The sequence below is a fragment of the Sycon ciliatum genome, chromosome 3, assembly GCF_964019385.1.
Source record: "Sycon ciliatum chromosome 3, ocSycCili1.1, whole genome shotgun sequence".
Lineage (NCBI taxonomy): Eukaryota > Metazoa > Porifera > Calcarea > Leucosolenida > Sycettidae > Sycon > Sycon ciliatum.
The window spans coordinates 10,716,383-10,735,435 of NC_088645.1; the positions used below are offsets into that span (position 1 = coordinate 10,716,383).

At 44.9% G+C, this 19,053-nt stretch overlaps 1 protein-coding gene across 3 annotated transcripts in view; it reads right to left on the reverse strand.

The window, feature by feature from the left end:
• Positions 1–19,053, reverse strand: part of LOC135811408 (uncharacterized) — a 54,302-nt gene that overhangs the window by 24,189 nt on the left and 11,060 nt on the right. For all 3 annotated transcript variants that reach the window (XM_065324644.1, XM_065324643.1, XM_065324642.1), the window contains exons 3-4: positions 9,380–9,421; positions 2,392–2,418 (exon numbers count right to left, since the gene is read on the reverse strand). In XM_065324644.1, the coding sequence (XP_065180716.1) occupies positions 2,392–2,418; positions 9,380–9,421 (69 nt within the window). The remainder of the gene's footprint in view (positions 1–2,391; positions 2,419–9,379; positions 9,422–19,053) is intronic.

A 19,053-nucleotide genomic window follows, 5' to 3' on the forward strand; every position in this document is an offset into this window, starting at 1 on the left:
GAAATTTATATTTTCGGCAAACACATTTCGTTAATTTTTTACTTTTTAGACGGAGTCCAAGGCAGTTTGGAAGCAATTTTATAAATTTTCTTTAGGGGAAGGACCCAGGACTAGAACACGATAACGTTTTTTTGAAAACTTCCATAAAGCAGTTTTTGTTGCTATAATTACAATGGGGTTTTGAGGGAACTTGAGTACTGTCCTATGTGTTTTGATGTTACAGGAATACTTTCGTTCTCATCGACTACAACTATGAGTGGTAAGGATCTTCCATTCAAAACCTTATGGAACATACAAAGTCAGATCTTAACTGGTGGGGTGTCCGGGGGGTGTGTGGGGGAGGGGGGAGGGGAGGGGGGAGGGGGGGATGTACAGAGTTTCATCCACTTCTGCATCTTAAGTGTGTAAAACAAAATATTAATTATATTTAATAATTATATTTAAACGGCCGTGAACCTATGGAGGAGCACCATGTCAGTGATCGAGTGGTTCAAGGAGATACCCGACAAACAGCGCCACACGTTCCTATGCTTTGACGTGGTAGAATTCTACCCGTCAATTGGTGAGCAGCTCCTCCGTCAGGCCTTATCGTTCGCGGAGCAATTCACCACGATCGAGCCGCGTGAAATGGACATCATCTTTCACGCCCGGAAATCGCTCCTATTCCACGATGGCCGCCCCTGGATGAAGGACAAGGGCGACATGTTCGACGTAACAATGGGAAGTTACGATGGCGCCGAGACGTGCGAACTTGTGGGAGCCTTTCTTCTCAACCAGCTCTCAAGCCTCGTCGATAGATCCGCTATCGGCCTCTACAGAGACGATGGACTGGCCGCCCTCAAGGACACCAGCCCACAGGCCGCAGACCGCCTCAGAAAAAAGTTGACGGAAATCTTCAAGCGCTTCGACCTCAAAATTACCATCGAAGCGAACTTGAAGGTGGTGGATTTCCTGGATGTCACCATGAACCTGGACACCGGGAAATTTCAACCCTTTCGAAAACCAAATGACAACCCGCTCTACGTCAGCAAGCAGTCCAACCACCCGCCTGGGATCACCAACAACATCCCTGCTGCTGTCAACAAGCGCCTTTCCGCTATATCGAGCGACGCGGAGGCATTCAACCATGCAGCCCCCGTGTACCAGACCGCATTAAAGGCCAGTGGATACACCAAAGTGCTGAGCTTTCAGCCCGAGGCACATGAGCACATGGGCAGGAAGAACCGCAGCCGGAAGATCATATGGTTCAACCCTCCCTACTCCAAAAACGTTAGCACAAACGTCGCTGGTAGGTTCCTGAGCCTTGTCTCCAGGCACTTCCCGAAAACATCCAAGCTCGGGAAGATTTTCAACCGTAACACTCTGAAAGTGAGCTACAGTTGCATGCCCAACATGGGAGCGGTCATCAGCAGCCACAACAAGAGCAACCTCCGAGAGCCAGAACAAACCAAGGCATGCACCTGTAGAATCAAGGAATCCTGCCCGCTGCGCGGAGAGTGCCAGACGAAGGAGATTGTGTATGAGGCCACTGCAGAATCTACCAGCAAGATTTACATCGGCCTATCAGAGACACCTTTCAAAGCCCGTCACGCCAACCACCTGACCTCCATGCGTCATGAGAAATACAAAAACAGCACTGAGCTCGCAAAACACGTATGGGAGCTGAAGAGCGAGGGAAAGCCGTTGACCATTACATGGAAGGTGCGGGAGAAGAGCCGATCATACAGATGTGAGTCAAAAAAATGCAATCTTTGTACCGCGGAAAAATTCCACATCCTGACTACACCCAAGAAGCTCCTACTCAACAAGCGGTCTGAGATGGTCTCGAAATGCAGGCACGAGAATAAGTTCCGCCTCGCAAATTTCACACCTATCAAATGAACTGACCAAGTACTGTACTGCACTTTGCCTGAGCACGCATTATTATTAATAACAAAATCCCTTGGCCTGTAGTCGGCGATGCCACTCTGCTCACGCCTGCCCGTCACCAAACGACTCCCTACTTGTAGCGATCTCACTGGCCCATTGCCCGCCACCCTCCTGGCACCTCCACCCATCTGCTGTACACTGCCTCCCCATCGCCTCTTTCCGCGCTTTCATGCTCACACCTGCCTGTTGCCCGCCACCATCCTGGCACTTCCCCCTGTCGCGCCTTGGCCCGCGCCAGCTTTCTCCCCATACCTCACACCAGATTTAGCGCTAAATTTGTTTATGCTTGTGGCTCTATGTTTATAAGCATACTGTTGGGTAGACCCGAGTATCAGTTGTCTGATGATTGCCTAGCGGCATGAAACTCAGAGTTACAACCAACCTGAACGTCCTCCGCTGAGTCTGCTATGTAATTATATTTAATTATAATTATATTTTAATTAACTTGTTGATACCACTTACCGACGAAAAACTCAGGAAGGTACCCACCTGTACATGGTGACAACGAAGAAAACGAGAATGAAGAGGTGTTAGAAAGTCTCCTTTTCCAATGCCGTGCTGCTTGATCTGTTTACAACACTTGTAACCAAAACATGGTATCATTTTCTACGCCTAGCAATTCTTGCCATTTCGTCCTGGAAATTGAAGTTATCGTGTGTATGTGCGCGCGGGCGTGTGTGTGTGTGTTAAAGTCACTGTTTGTGTGTTTGTGTGTGTGTGTGTGTGCACGCGAGCGCGCGTGTGTGTGTGTGTGTGTGTGTGTGTGTGTGTGTGAGTGTGTGTGTGTGTGAGTGTGCGTGTGTGTGTGTGCGTGTGTGTGTGTGTGTGTGTGACTGTGTGACATTGGAGGTGACGAAAAAGACGCGACATTCCAACAGTCAGCAATCGGCTATCAAGAGTCATCTGTCCATTAGTGATAGTTGTCGTGAGTTGTACAGAGATGTTTTCTCAGTTTTTGGCCGGTGGCAGATCTGTATTACATTTGTCTGTTTTGAAAGCGTTATAATTATACTGTAAAGCGCGAAATTTTCGCGGCGTTTTTAGTTCGCGTTTTCAGAATCCGGACAGGTTTGCGAGGTTTTAATTTTGCGATTGCAGAATGGCATTCTTGCTAAACCTGTGGCATTCTTGCTAAACCTTTCATGGATCTCCTTTTCGCGCTGTCTAAATTTCGCGATTTCCACGCGGTCGCGAATTTCGCAGAAATTAGACCATGGCAATAATTTCACGGTTTACAGTAGGGAGTACGTTGTCCCCTGAACTATGTGTTAAGAAGGAAAATGTTTTATCGCTTCAGTTATTTGGCGGTAATCCTCGTGAAAGTGTCAGGAATGCTTCTTCTCATTGATGTTTTCATTATGTTCTAGTCATTTCTTCACCTTCACCCTGTTGTTGACTTGTTCACCTGAGTTTTATTTTTTCCACACATATAGCGTGAGTGCTCAATCTATGCTTTTGCTGTACTGTAAGACATGTTATTATAGCGAGTCGCAAATTTAACGATTGTCCAAAATTCATGGGTTAACAAGAAGATATGCTAACGATCCTGTAGTATTCCGCCATATCCACACACAGCATAATATATGAAGCCACACGGCCTAAACGAATCTTATTATAACGAAGAAATGTCATCCGTTAAAACGTTAGATTTACTTCCTCGTTATATATATGCATGTCTTACAGTATAAGGGCCCTTACACACTACGTAGAAAACCGCTTTTTTGTTGCGTTCCTGTAAAAGTTGCCATGTCGACTGACGTCATATGGCACGAAATCTAAAAAGTTGCGTAAACGTTTTACTCAGATCTCGGACGGGTGTAGAAGGCTGCTTTTTACTACCTCCGACAAGCGAAACTTGGCGCGTTTTTTACTTCAAATTACACGAAATAACTCACACTTTTCAATCAAGACTAATGATTGACTCACCACAAAATATTACTTTGCATTGCTCAACAAGGATATAAGAGACATCAGTTAGGCTGAATCACTCTCCTCTGATTCAGAGATCGCAGTTTCTTCGGGAGAGGAATTGTCCCTGTTTTGAGACGAAAGAGCGACTAGAGCAGATTCAGTTGCAGCAAGTATCTCTGTTGTGATCGCTCTGGAAATCTCGATGTCGCTCCTGTGGTTGAGCCACGGTGTCCAGGGTCGTCATTTCCGCCGCCACTATCTAGGTTGACGTGGTAAGAACTCTGCAGCACCTCCACACGCGCCTTGACTGCAACATGTTTGCCGGGTATTCTCTCCTACTGTCCAAAATTGCAGGCAGCAATTCCTGGCGCTTTTCCTTTGCCACCAGAGACGCATCGCTCTGAAGGCTATTGAAAGACGCTAGGATTATTTGGCATGGATGTATGTACTCTGTGCTGTCTGAGTGATCAAGTGAAGGGAGAGAACTTCTTGGTTTTGCATTGAAACGCGAAATCACGACGATTCTCCTTCGCAGAATGGAGGCGCTTCGCGCGCGCACTGTTGTGCTGGTACACGAGAGACTGGCCTGCTTCTGACTAGTCGAGCCATGTGCCACTCACCAGCTCGTCGCTTGGCTTCCTGCACCCGGTTGCATGGAGGGTACAAGTAGGTCGCGTACCTCACAGCCTTGTGAAGTAACTTGTGGTACTAACACAAATAAAAATCAAAAAACGCGCCAAGTTTCGCTTGTCGGAGGTAGTAGCTTTTTAGCTTTTATGCCTTCCCGCGCTTTCGGACTTCAACTTCTTGTTGGTGTTTTTGCTGTTTGATGCTGTGTGGATTTCCGTGTTTCAATTTCAGCTGTCCATTGGATTTTTCGCCTGCTTCTGAAATTCTCGTACTTGAACTCGTGTTGTTCAAGCCGTAGTAGACTCGAACTTGTTTGCTCGCTGAGCGCGACACGATGCCGAAAATCCAGTGCTCAGAAGAAATGGAGGTGAAGCTCATGGAGCTGTGGGCGATATATCAAAAAAACAAGGCATTCCAAACTCGTTCTCAGGGTGAGCTGTCCACAAGTTGCGACCAATTCTGTATTTGACGGTACCATTCCGCAACAGCATGCTGAGCATCGTCGTCACCATGAAATTTGAGCAACTGTGATCAGTCATCTAGAAAATATCAAGAACAGGACCGACATCAGACGACTTCACTAGCTTCTGCAGGTCCTGCAATGTCATGTCGGCAACAATTTTACGTCGCCGCTTTCTCCTTGCCGGAGTCAACCTGAGCTCCATGGGCATGGCTCCAACACAAGATGCAGAACGAAATCAAAGAAGCACACACAGCACTCGTTCTGAGAGCAGAAATTTTCATCCGAACTGCACTACATGTACATGTACGTAAAAAGCAGATCACTTGTCAGTGTGCAACTGCACTTGATCAGGCTGGCGCATACGCAACGTTAGTTGCGTTTTACATGTACGTAGTGTGTAAGGGCCCTTAGTTGCTGTATTTGACATTTTTCCATTATTCCCTGTATTTACCCATGATGAGAAGGGAACGAAAACGTTCGGTTACTAAATTGGCTTACCTGACTGTGTGTATTGGGTCGGTGCTGACACCTTTCCTTCGAAATGTTATAAATGTAATAATGCTTTTAATTTTCAGGAAGAAAGGAATTCTATTGTAATAGTACATAGTACATTGTATGTGTAACTTTATTAGGATGACCCAAAGGCAAATCGCCTATCGATGGGCTCGCCGCGCTGAATGGTTGTGGTATGACAAAGCAAAGAGGAAACCATTGTGTGTGTGGGGAGGGGAGGGGAGGGGGGGGGGGGAGTTTTGAACTATGCACAGTGAAGGGATTATTGTATGTACATGACCAAGGATAGGGTATACCGGACAAAATTGCCATTTTTGTGAGCAATGGATTGGGAAGTCGAACAGTATTGTGACACATACCAGTATGCTCTTTATAATGGACATTACTTCTCTACAAACAGAAGTTTCCGCTGTCACTTGTAGTATGTTTAACAAGTTCTTTGCCTGAGAATATTACAGTTTGAAAGTCCCACTATTTGGTCTCAGATTTTCCTTCTTTCATTTCAAGTTGAGGAGAAAGTTCTAAGTCTTTAAGGTGGCTCATACCTAAATCGAAAACGAGTCCTTTGAGCATCCTTCTGGGCAGGTTTGGAGTAGAAATATGTTTGCCTCTCGCGGGTTCGGGCTTCCCCGGTGAAAACGTGTTCTTCTTTTTCGGTAGTGGTTTTGACAAGATATGCTTCTATAATGGACTCCAAAGTTTGTTCGGGTGGTAACAGAAACATGAAACTTGGCAGGCACTTGTGCATCAATCAAAGGAACATTCGTACTAAATTTTAAGGAAATCCATTTAGGCGGTTTCAATTTTCTTGAGGGCAGTAATGTGTAAATTTAATTTACCCCCAATCGACAAATTGAGAGGACTTGAGAAAGTATGCTTCTGGTAGCTGCAGGGGGCTATAACTTTGCAGACGCTTTCCATCTAAGTATACCTCAGCAAAATTGGAATTAAATCTAACGGGCCATTATGTTTGACTATAATAATAATGTGGAAAGGAAGAGGACATCTGGATACGAATTAAGAGTAACTCTCCGTCACTGTAACTTGATACTATACAGTCAGAAAGTACAATACCTAGCCACAAAACTGACAATATAATTATAGTATCCAGATATGAGCCCGAGCGCGCTAAAACATGACCACAGCTTTTTTTGAAAAAGTCGAGATAATCGCGATTTGAATTCCGCGGCAAAAAATACGAAGTGCAGTGCAACGCGAGTCGCTGTTGTTGTTTTACTCGGTCGACTGGATCTGTTCCGGATGCAATTCTTTGTTGCAAGTAAGTTTATTTGTTAGAGTTTGTATTCCATGTTGCGCTGAGTCGCCTAAAACTGATCGTCATCGATGTATCGACAGAAGAGCCTAGTTGTAGTAATGTACTGCGGAGCGGAAGAAGACGACATCATCGCACTCCATGCGCAGGATAAAATATTTTGAGGATTCGAGTCGGAAACAGAAGGAAGACGATGATGGCTACAGCGACGAGTCATTTGAGGGCAACACTTTCATCGAGCGTAAAAAGAATTGATGCTGGTAGTCCCACGATCTGCAGTGACGAGGAATTCTACTCTGATGACAACCTGGCAAGCGATTGGCATCGACACTGACTTGGGAGGTGAGTCGGCCGATGATTTGGCCAGAATGGACATCGCTGCACATATCCGGGACAATGCCAGTATTGGTTGCAAGTGCAAAAACAATCACTGGACTCTGCTGCTACCTCAACTTGCTCAAGTCGATAATTTTGAGTACCCTTATGCGGAACATCGCTAGCACGAGCAGTAGGCAGCGAAAGCAGTACTCTCTGGTGAGCGGAGAAAACCGTGTGCAGATGGGCTTTGGTGTTGGGAATATGAGTGCGACGTCGAGTATGTTGAGGAAGACTGTGTGTAGTGGTGTATACTGTATATCTGAAAGTACAGGTGGAGTGTGATGGAGAGGACGTGGAGTGCCAACTTCTTCCGCCATCTTATTAGTCTGATGTTGACCGTGTTTTCGCTGGCGGTTCTCCAGTGGTGCTCCAAACAGGAGGTATTTCGGACACCCAGCTCAGCTGCCTATACACAATTTGGATGTGGCTGAGTACCTGTCAGCTCATGCTATAAGACCCTGGACAGAGGAACTGACCCGGAAAGGATGAACCCAGGGGCATATCAATTGTGTGCAAAAATGACAATCCCATTGCTGTACATAGAATTTCACCATTTCAACAGTGCTGCATATAATACCATTGTAGCAACACTTAGACATGTCGGATCAATCCAAAACTTTCAGACAGTGAACATTAGGTGTGTTAGATCATTTTTGAACAAAAACTGAAAATCGAATTTTTGGTCTGTGGTCATGTTTTGGCGTGCTCTGGCTCATATAAAGTATCCAGTTACAGTGATGGAGAGTTACTCTTAAATCGTATCCAGATGTCCTCTTCCTTTCCACATTTATTTATGGCTCAACATCCGAGTTTCAAATATAATAGTAATAATAATAATAATCAGGAAATTAGAGGCCACATGCCACGTACTGCTCTTTTCTCTCCGAAACTCAACACTTGCAAGGCAGATATGAAAGAAAGAAAAAATCATCAGTCACACCACCGGGACTCGAACCAGGGACCTTGCTATTCGCGAGCAATGCTCTAACCAACTGAGCTACAGTATGACTCTTATCCACAGTGATGGCAAATCTATCCTTCTTCGATCAATCAATATCTGGCCTGCATCATACTGGCAACTCACACCCGGTGGTGTGACTGATGATTTTTACTTTCTTTCATATCTGCCTTGCAAGTGTTGAGTTTCGGAGAGAAAAGAGCAGTACGTGGCATGTGGCCTCTAATTTCCTAACACTTTAAAACAATTCTCCGTGAAGTCCAAATTTGAAATTAATATTAATAATAATAATAACTTTATTAGGATGACCCAAAGGCTGACCGTCTATTGTGCTATAATGTTTTGGTCTACCGCACAAGTCAGCCAATATTGGATTCAGTAAACCTGTCCCTGTGGAAATTTGCGGAAAAACTCTCAAAAACTTGCGCAAGAAATTACAGCAGAAAACAACAAAAAATGCAACGAAAAGTGCGGAACGATGCAGAACTTGCCAGGAATTCGCGGAAATATTTACAGAAAATTGCAGATTTGAGCCAAATCACGCAATTTGTTGCATCGTATATCTACTCGGGAGTAGTACGAGTGCAAAAAACCTACAGGATCATGGAAAGCACTGCGTGAAAAGTGCAGAAAGAGTGAGATATAGTGCAGAAAACAACAAAAAACGCGGGAAATCCCGGATTTTGCTGAAAACCGCGGGTTTGGGCGAAAATCGCGAAATTTGTTGCATCCGTGGAATCGCGATTTCCTGGAGGGACAGGTAAACCGTGCTCCTAGGTACTTCACATCGATTCAATGTCAAATATCTAATGTTTAGCATATGGACCACGCACATAGCTGGCTGTACCTCTTGAAGAAATTAAGAAAATCTATCAGGCCAATTTCGGAAAGCACCCCGCGGAGTACCGATATTTGCGTTCCAAACCTAAAGAGATTGTTAGTGTGGGTAGCCAAGATCCCTGAAAATAAAGCCCTTTCGCCCTATTTGGCTTGGCTCGACTGCAGAAATCACCACTCAGATACCTGAAGGGAACACTACAACATTTAGTCTGAACACTACAATAGTAGAGGAAAAATACTGGGATGTGTTTTTGTGCAAAATGCTCCAAAATAACGGAAATGTTAAATCGGGTTAAAACTGTGAAGAAGTGTTTTTTCCCGTTTGTGTCTTTCCCTCAAAGCTGTGACAGTGCTTCAATCCTTCTCATTTTTCGGGATGGACAATATTTTGGTAGGATTGAAGCTGTGCCATTTTGAACAAAATCGATCGGGCTCATGCAACCACGCGGTTCCGAAGAATGACAGACTTATACACTGCACTTACCTGGTGGCGTACTATCTGTGAATGTACCATGAAGGAGCTTCTCTGAAAAAGAAAAAGAGCAAAACATACAACTTCCACTATGAAGAGATCGTCATTATTGTCAATTACCAAAGCATAAGAAATCGGCAGTCAGGAAAATGCAAGGTGAAAAGTTGAATGAAAATTGGAAAATTGATCGCGCAGAAGAACACGTTTGTTGAGTTCCTTGCTATGGTGAAGGTTTCAGAAAATAATGCCACAGCCGTCAAGGAGTTGGAAAGTTGGCCCGGCCTCAGGTCTTTTCTATGATGTAGGCATGTCCGAGGTCTTTAGAAGGCGGCCGCTGGTTTGCTGTAACTTTCAGCTTTTTCGCTGTTTCAAGCACAGGCCGATCACTTCACCTGAAAAGCAGGAAAAGGTCGGGTTCCCTGCCATGATTAGTGCTGCACCCAGCTTGTTTTGTGTGAAAGTATATTATACAAGCAGCACCAACGGCCGGCGTTGCCTGGCCGAATGTGGCATGCGGGTGAAGCAAGTACATGAACAGCACACGTGCTCAGCACGTGGTGGTGGCCAGACCGCTGAAGTCCTGGTGAGCTTGAGGGAGGTTCTTCAACGTTGGAAGGAGAAGGAGGGACGTCTGTTACGCCTTCGGGAGGCTGGTCAGGGTTGTCCATCACCTGGCGGCGGATGAAGCGGCTCAAAAAATTCATAAAATGACGAACAAAAGTGCGATGCGCTCTTCACTGCAGATCAGATGCAGAGTGTAGTCAGTGCAGATCTTTTGTATCCTTTTGTTGCAGATGTTTCTATTTGCAGAGAACGGTTCACGTGGTCCGCAGCGCTTGTGCGGCTGCTAGTGCTACCTATGGCCTAGACTAGGTATAGATGGCTACATGATTCGCACGCTTCGCGTGCTCAGTGCTTCTGCGCGCGGCTGCTACTGCACTCGTACTGATCGTGTCTGCTACCACCTACACTGTTTGCACGCTTCGCGTGCTCAGCACGTGGTGGTGGCTACACGATTCGCACGCTTCGCGTGCTCAGTGCTTCTGTGGCTGCTTCCGCTAGCTACACGATTCGCAGTGCTTCTGCGGCTGCTAGCTACACTGTGCTACACTGTTCGCACGCTTCGCGTGCTCATGGCAGTGCTGCTCCGCAGCGCTTCAGCGTGACACAAAAACACACGTCACAGATGCCTCTTCTTTATAAGGAGCGTGACACACACACACACACACACAGACACACGTCACAGGTGCCTCTTCTTTATAAGTAAAGATTATTAGGGAGGTTCCGGAGTACGATTTTTCGTGCCAAAATCCGTGGAGGCTCTACGGATTTGTTATACGTCGTTTTCGAGCAGTGAAAAGTTCCGGGGTACGGAACTTATGTGTTTGCCGTCATTGCCTAGGTTACGATCGCAAACACGTCACATTCCCGCGCTTGGCCTTTTTATTTTGAAAATAGGTACGGAAATCAAAATTTCCCGCAAAAAATCAATGTTTCTCGTACCAAATTTGTACGCGAAAAATCTTTCTGCACCCGATGACGCAAAATCTCCATACAAACCATGGTTCGTATGAAAGCCAGTCCGCATGGATTCTCCGTGCCGAAAAATCGTATGGAGCACGCCTGGAAAAAAATCCGTAGCGCCCCTACGGATTTTGGCACGGAAAATAGTACCCCGGAACCTCTCTAATATCATTCGTATATTATAATACTTAAAAAAAGGACACACTTCAGGCTCATTACGAACATCATGAAAGTTTTTGTCTTCAGAAGTATACTAATGAGCCTGAAGTGTGTCCTTTTTATGAGTATTATCGCATTTTTGTCTCAGAGGAAACTGTATTCTTATAAGTATTACAAAATAATTGAGAGGCTTTGAATCGTTTTTATCAAAATCTAAATATTTGCCGGGTTGGAAGGTGGGAATGGAAAGGAGACCCGCTAAAATCATTTCGTCACTTTTCGAACAATGGCCACAAATGGATAATATTTGTACTGTTGATTGTGTTTTGCTTTCTTTGTCGTATTCCGTTCCCTTTCGCCTTGTTTCTCCTTGGCGATGTCCAGTGCTTGCCGCATCCATATTCGCATGTACCACCGACGCCACAGACTCAGCCACAGCACTGCTGATGACGGATGCAGTTGGCGGTTCCGGGGGAGGCAACGGCAACAACGCCGGGGGGTGGGGGCATCACCTCATCGCAGCATCCACTTTGGTCTTGAGCTGGATGTTGTTGTGGCGTGCGCACTTGTGTTGTCATGGTGCATTGTGTCTTGTTAACAATGTGCAGATTCTCCGTATCCAAGGCTCTCGACCCGGGTAATGGAGGCGCTCTTGCCGATGGCGGTAATTGTACTAACGACGGCTGTGGCCGAGGGTTCTTAGGTGGCCTGCGGCGTTTGGGCTGCAGCGCCCGTGCCGAGCCAGTCAGCATGTGCAGTGGGACATGCTGACTGAAAACAACAAAATCAACATTCAACGACCTAGATGACCAAAGGCTAATTATTCAAGGATTATTACAAGAAGAAAAGAGGACCAAAGAGCTACAGGTTATGCTATAGTGACCACTACGAGTTATTACAGCACCGGATGCCAAGCACCAGCGAAGACACGGGAAAACAGGACTTAACAACAACAGGAACAACAACATTCGTAATAATTGACCATCAAGATTAAAGAAGGAGTCAGTGAACAGAGGCTAAGGAACATGAAGCGAGTCTGGGAGTGATCAACATTGATGAGGAGAATGACACAGAAGATGACACTGAGGATGAGATGAGAGATGAGATGGAGGACGAGGTTGCGGTTCATGGAGAGAAAGAATCGGATGGAGATTGTGATCGTAAGAAGTCTGCTGTTTTTCTTCATTAATTTGTTGTCTCACCCTAATTGTCTCCAGGTTTATGATGATTTTAGTTTTTCTGTTGTGTGTCGTACACGGTATGCTAGTCAGGTGGAAGTGCTTGGGGCTGATTGTACCCGTCAAGTTGTACAAACCTGATCTTTGTAAGCAGAAGAAACATGTATTTGATTTTTAATTATAGGTTAGTGCATGGCAGGGAGGGCCTCATGGCTTGTTAGTGCCCCACAGGTTAGCCTGAGGGCTGTAGGCCCAAGGTCACACCTGAAGAGTACAAACAAGCCATAAAGCCCTCCCTGCCATGCACTAACTATTTTAGAACGAGGTTACATGTATCATCTTGCATTATGCTTGTGCACCCCTATATTGGGTAGTTGTGTGGTTTATGTGCAGAGAGAAAAGGAGAATAGAAGCAAATGAAATGCTGGGTTGTTATTGCAAGCTTCAGTCTTATTCATAGCTTGTGGAGCTTTATATAGGGTTTCTCGCCAGCTGTTCACAAAGGAAAAGCGTACAGATGAAAGAGGGGTTAATTAAAATGCATGAAGGTAATGGAAATTCGAAAACGATCACTCAAAAGGGTAGAGTGCTGTGGCAAAGGTTTCAGAAAGATTGCCACTGCTGGAATGGCTAGTATAAGTATCTATTATTGCACGATTAAAGAGGTCAATATATGAAATATAGAACGAGTAAAAGACCGAGGTCCCCCGAGGTCTTTTACGAGGTCTATATTTCATATATTGACCGATTATGAGGGCAATAATAGATTTATCACGACATAGCATACCTAAACTGTTTTTAGCTGTGTTTATAGGAAGAAAGGAATACTATTGTAATAGTACATAGTATGTACATATGCCGTTTACATTGGACATCACTTCTCTATAAACAGAAGTTTTCAGTTGTCACTTGTAGTATGTTCCCCAAGTTCTTTGACTGAGAATCTGACAGTTTGGGTTCGAATCCCAACGTTTGGCTTCAGATTTTTCTTCTTTCAGTTATAATTTTTTTCTAAGTTGAGGAAAAGTTCTAAGTCCTCGGGCTAAGTGGTCAATAATAAGTGGTCAATATAAGCGGTCAATATATGCTGATATTTGACCGCTTAGAGATCACAAGTTTCTGTGGGGGTCAATAATAAGAGAGTGATAATACTGCTTATCACTCTCTTATTATTGACCCCCACAGAAACTTGTGATCTCTAAGCGGTCAAATATCAGCATATATTGACCGCTTATATTGACCACTTATTATTGACCACTTAGCCCGAGGACTTAGAACTTTTTCCTCAACTTAGAAAAAAATTAGAACTGAAAGAAGAAAAATCTGAAGCCAAATGCTGGGGTTTGAACCCAAACTGTCAGATTCTCAGTCAAAGAACTTGGGGAACATACTACAAGAGACAACTGAAAACTTCGGTTTACACAGAAGTAATGTCCAATGTAAACGGCATATGTACATACTATTACAATAGTATTCCTTTCTTCCTATAGCAAAGCAAAACCAGTTTTAGGTATGCTATGTCGTGATAAATCTATTATTGCCCTCATAATCGGTCAATATATGAAATATAGACCTCGTAAAAGACCTCGGGGGACCTCGGTCTTTTACTCGTTCTATATTTCATATATTGACCTCTTTAATCGTGCAATAATAGATACTTATTGTACTACTCCCTGGCTAGAACTGAGTACAATTACACATGCATTTTTCTGATTTCTTCTCCAGTGTATGATTTATTGCATTTTAAACCATTGTGTTAATTTGCCCGTAAAAGAGGCCTTTTATTAGTACAATTACGATTATGGGAATTTTGTGTAAAACTGACTATAGTTGCATGCTATGGGAAGTGGTGTAGAGCTCCACCTATAATAAAGGCAGAAAAGTATGCAGCCTCTGAGGAAATCCCATTGCCTGCCCGCTCATCGATCAGGAAGAAGAATAGTACAAATACCAAGGATTCCTTGAAGCTGGAGGTATGGACCATTCACGTATGAAGATGAAAATTCTGCAGGAGTACCAGTGGCGTGCGCAACGAGTACTCCGTTCAGCTCTAAACGGCCACATCATCATCATCACAGCCATCAACTCCTGGGCTGTGGCCTTGATACGGTAGTTCTGGTATCATGGCATGGACGCCTGACGAGTTGAAATCTGCTAACCGAAGAATGCGCAAGCTTATGTCACTATGCACGGAGCTCTCCATCCACATGCTGATGTAGCCGGTAGGCAAGTCAGCCGCAAGGAGGGTGGACGTGGTTTGCAAAGTATTCATGATGTTTCCACCATGGAAAAAAGCAATCTGCAGCGCTATGTGCTTTCGTCAGACGAGGAACTCCTGAAGGTGGCTGGAGTGTCGGCTTCAAAAAGAACACCTCTTGGCGTGGACCCAAACACCTTTGCATGGACAGTTTGTCCGGCAAACAGAACAACTGACCAAACGAGAACACCTGAGAGTTGGCTGACAAAGACTGGTCTGAAGAAGACCACAGAGAGCCTGGTCATTGCGGCACAAGACCAGGCCTTGGCAACTAATCTGCTCAAACCCCAAACCGTCCATCACTGGTCATGATTGCTTCCCACATTCCGTGCCCCGATCATAGGGTAGAATAGGAATTTTGCAGTAGCATAACATCTTTGGCAGTTTCCAATCTGGAGGGAAAGGTTCAAGGACGCATTGACCGACTCGGCGAGTATGCAAAATAAATTCGCATATCAGGGAAAATCTCCATTAAGGAGAGGTTCAGTGACTGGTTTTCTTCATACGAAAAAAGCCAATGGGTGCAGTCTCGTGAAAATCTCGTACGATTGCATTAGTTTTGTTTACTCGAGTCTAGGCTGTTTGATTTGTGAGTAGCGCCGAGATTGCACAGCCCTAAATAAAGTTGCGTGCCGGCAAAGCAAGAATTACGATCTGCAATCTGTTTGTAGTGTAGTATAGGCCAATGATTACTTGAGTATTACTGTGATCATTGCAGGACGATTGTTATTTCTTAAATTTGTATTTCGTATTTCCTGCTCCTGTCCACGTGACGAATCGCTGGCCTTGTAAGCCGCGCGCATGCTCACGTGTTTCTTGCCTTTCTTTCTCCTCTCCTCTATGACAAGTTTTACTTTCGATATGAGCAATTCATGTGCCTGGTGAAACCGGAGAATGGGAATCTTGTCTTAGGAAAGTGAATCCTACATTGGTGGCAGCGGTAAACGCTCTCGATCTCGTCTCCTGAGCTGCGGATCGTCTCCGAAGAAGCCTTGACACTCTGGGCCTCGCAAGTCACCCATTCTTCCTCCGAGATGTCGTAGATTTACCTGTCTTCTTTATCAAACTAACTTCAATGATGTTCCTCCGGAGAGACTGGAGCTTCCGATGTCATCTCCAGTCGTCTTATCGCCACAGTTTGGTCCGTCGTCATCGTCCGTGATAAATTGTCTCTCATCAGTCGTCGTCATTGAGTTGGTCCCGGACACGACGTAAACTGTGCCCAGAAGAAAAAACTAAAAAAGAAAGGACGGAAGGTGAAGACAAGAGGCGCAGTGTGAGGATGTCGACGCTGAGCAGCGCTCCTTGAGATGGCGGATGGCATGGCAGACGGCGTGAGGAGTTTCGTTGGTGAGAGGGTACGTGTGTTGTGAACGTGATGAGTATGTGAGTTTTGTATTTTCTGTTCTCCCAACATTTTGTTCTTTATTACTGCTCTCCTCGAGGGTAAAGAGGCGCCTACACAGCGCGTGTGTTCTGTTCGTTTTTTGATTTGCTCTTCTATGAGGAAAACTAGAGGCCCCACAGAGCCAGTGGATTCTGTTCTTTTTGTTATTCTTATGATTTGTGCTGTCACATTTTAGAATTTTTGCGTGATTGTGAGGTGGTGTGTTGAGTGAAGTAGTTTTTGAGGCTATCAGTTCGTACACATGTGACAGCGATCGTGGCTGGTGTTCTGGGTGGGTGGACAGAGTTTTTTTAATAATCTGCAGTCCAGTTCTCGGTGTGACTGGTGTGGTATGATTGAGTAATTATTTGTGTGATCTTTTCCTCTTTTTAATTTGTTTTATGATTCTACTCTTGGGAGGGAGTTATGTTGTACAAGTAGCATGTTATTTTGTGTACGTCATGTTGGTGCATGCGCGTGTTGCTGTAGTGAAATTAAATTATTTCATCATTTCTGGTCTGGTCCATATACTATTGTGCGCGTTCATGGTCCGACATCATACACGTTAGTGCTGAATGGAGTTGAACGTACTGTTCACTTCAGTCGCTTGAAGCCAGTTACTTCATCGTGCCCAGTTGCTTTTAATACCGTCGTCTGTCAATGATCTCCCTGACCCAGTGAGTTTGTCAGCTAATGACTTTGTTCCTGTTGTGCCACATGATGCCGATGACTCTGTGCCGAGTACGCCTCCGTTGTCGCCGCCTGTTGACGTATCACCTCTACTTCCTCCTGTTGCTACTCCAGTATTATGGCGTCGATCAGGCCGGATCCGCACTGCTCCTGTGAGATTTGGTGACTATGTTTTGTAGTTAAGTCATTGTATACCCGTGATTTTTTCTATATTATAAATTTATTTGTTTTGCCCTTGATAAATATGGTGGTAAAGACACACTTGGCAATATGGCGGTGAACACACGCCTGCCCACACACGCTCTCTAAGCTGCACAGTTCTGGCACAGAGCTCTCCTTCTCACCGCCACCACCATCAGTTCGCGCCTGGCCTCGTCGATGGATGGTTTTTGCCCTGCTTGCCTATTATTCACGAGGTCGTGAATGTAGAGAGGAGGGGAATTTTGTAGTACAGGCCAATGATTACTTGACTTTTACCGTAATCATTGCATGACGATTGTTATTTCTTACATTTGTATTTCGTATTTCCTGCTCCTGTCCACGTGACGAATCGCTGGCCTTGTAAGCTGCGCGCATGCCCATGTGTTTCTTGCCTTTCTTTCTCTTCTCCTCTATGACAAGTTTTACTATCGATATGAGCAATTTGAGTGCCTGGTGAAAGCTGAGAATGGGAATCTTGCCTTAGGAAATGCAAATCTACAGTGGTAATACTTGCAAGAATGTGCTGTACATGTATCGTATTTTCTCTCTTGCTCTTTCAGTTGCCGTCATGTTTCTAAAGAAAGGTTCAGTGACTGATTTGTTTCATACGAGACGAGTCAATGAGTTGGTCTGGCTTAGAATCTTTCGCTGTAGAAGAAATTTATTCGTATCTTTTCTGGAGAAATAATTGTATTCACTGGTTATAAACACAGGGTTAAAACAAACTCACAGAACAAATACCATCGGTCCCTTGGTGTTCGTCCTAAGGAGGTTTGATTGGATATCATTCATACTCACCAAAGTCACATGTATAATATTTTATTCCTGTAGCTATGCAGAAGACGTTACTTCAGTAACGTCTGGCGCTAGCCAGGGTCCACACAGCTTTAATTTGGTGTTTGTTTGTTTGTTTGTTTGTGTCACGCTTGGTGCTACACCGTATCTGTCCTGTACCGTACCATCAAACACGGCTGGCCACATACAGCTGGCCGCAATATTCAAATAGGGCTTTCAAACGCAAGATCGTAACGTGAAGCAACTTGGAAGAAGGAGTACGAATGCGAAGTGTATGGGGGAATGCATGTAGGATGATAGTGTGGGTTCGAATCCCTGGTTATGCCTAAAAAACTAGGAGAGTTGAAAAATGTATAACATCCCTATGCTTGCTTGCTGTCATCAAAGCGATAGACGGTGTCGTATTACCCTCGACCGTACCTGTCCCGTACTGTACCGAACCATCAAAGACGGCTCGCCACAATGCATATTCAAATAGGGCTTTGAAATGAAAAGATCATAACGCGAAGCAACTTGGGAGAATTAGTATGTGTGGGAAGTGTATCGGGGGATGCATGCAGGGCGATAATTAATTATAGGTTAGTGCATGGCAGGGAGGGCCTTATGGCTTGTTAGTGCCCGACAGGTTAGCCTGAGGGCCGTAGGCCCGAGGGCTACCCCGAAGGGCACAAACAAGCCATAAGACCCTCCCTGCCATGCACTAACTATTAATTTTTAGAACGAGGTTCCATGCGTTGTCTCACTTCCATCATGCTTGTGTACCATTATATTGGGTAGTTTTGTGGTTTGTGTGCAGAGAGACTTGGTGTGGTATGAAAGAATCATATTCTTCTGGTAAGTTATGGAAACTCAGCACCACTTAGGACTACTAAAACTAGAATAGAAGCAAATGAAATGCTGGGCTCTTATTGCGAGCTTCATTCTTATTCATAGCTTGTGGAGCTATTTAGGGGATTTGAGAGCCCCTTGTCGATACCTCTAATGACTAGGATCTTCGGTTTTTATAGGTTTCCGCAAGCTGTTGGCAAAGGAAATTCGTACAGATGAAAGAATACGGGAGGCAAAAACCGTGCACACTTCTGAAAGGCGTAGCTTTTAGGCTGTGTTTACATGAGGCGGTTCAACCCGGGTTGAGTTCGACCCGGGTCAGATTTCAACCCGCCATGTGCACAAAGTAAATGGCGCGTTTACATGACGCATTGCGCTTGACCCGGGTTGAAAATTCGCCCCGGGTTGGTTTCAACCCTCCCCCCAAGGGGAGGGTTGAAACCAACCCGGGTCAAGAAAATCGTACAAACGTACTTCTGTGCGTATCTCGCGCCAGGTTTGAACAGCACTGCACATGCAAATTTCGCGCGAACGGATTCATGTGACCATACAGGACTGTAGAAGTGGACCTTTGGCGGCATATCAGTATTTGACCCGGGTCAACTGTCTTCATGTAAATGCTCACTTCTTTTGTCTATCGTACAGACTTTCAACCCGGGCTGAACTC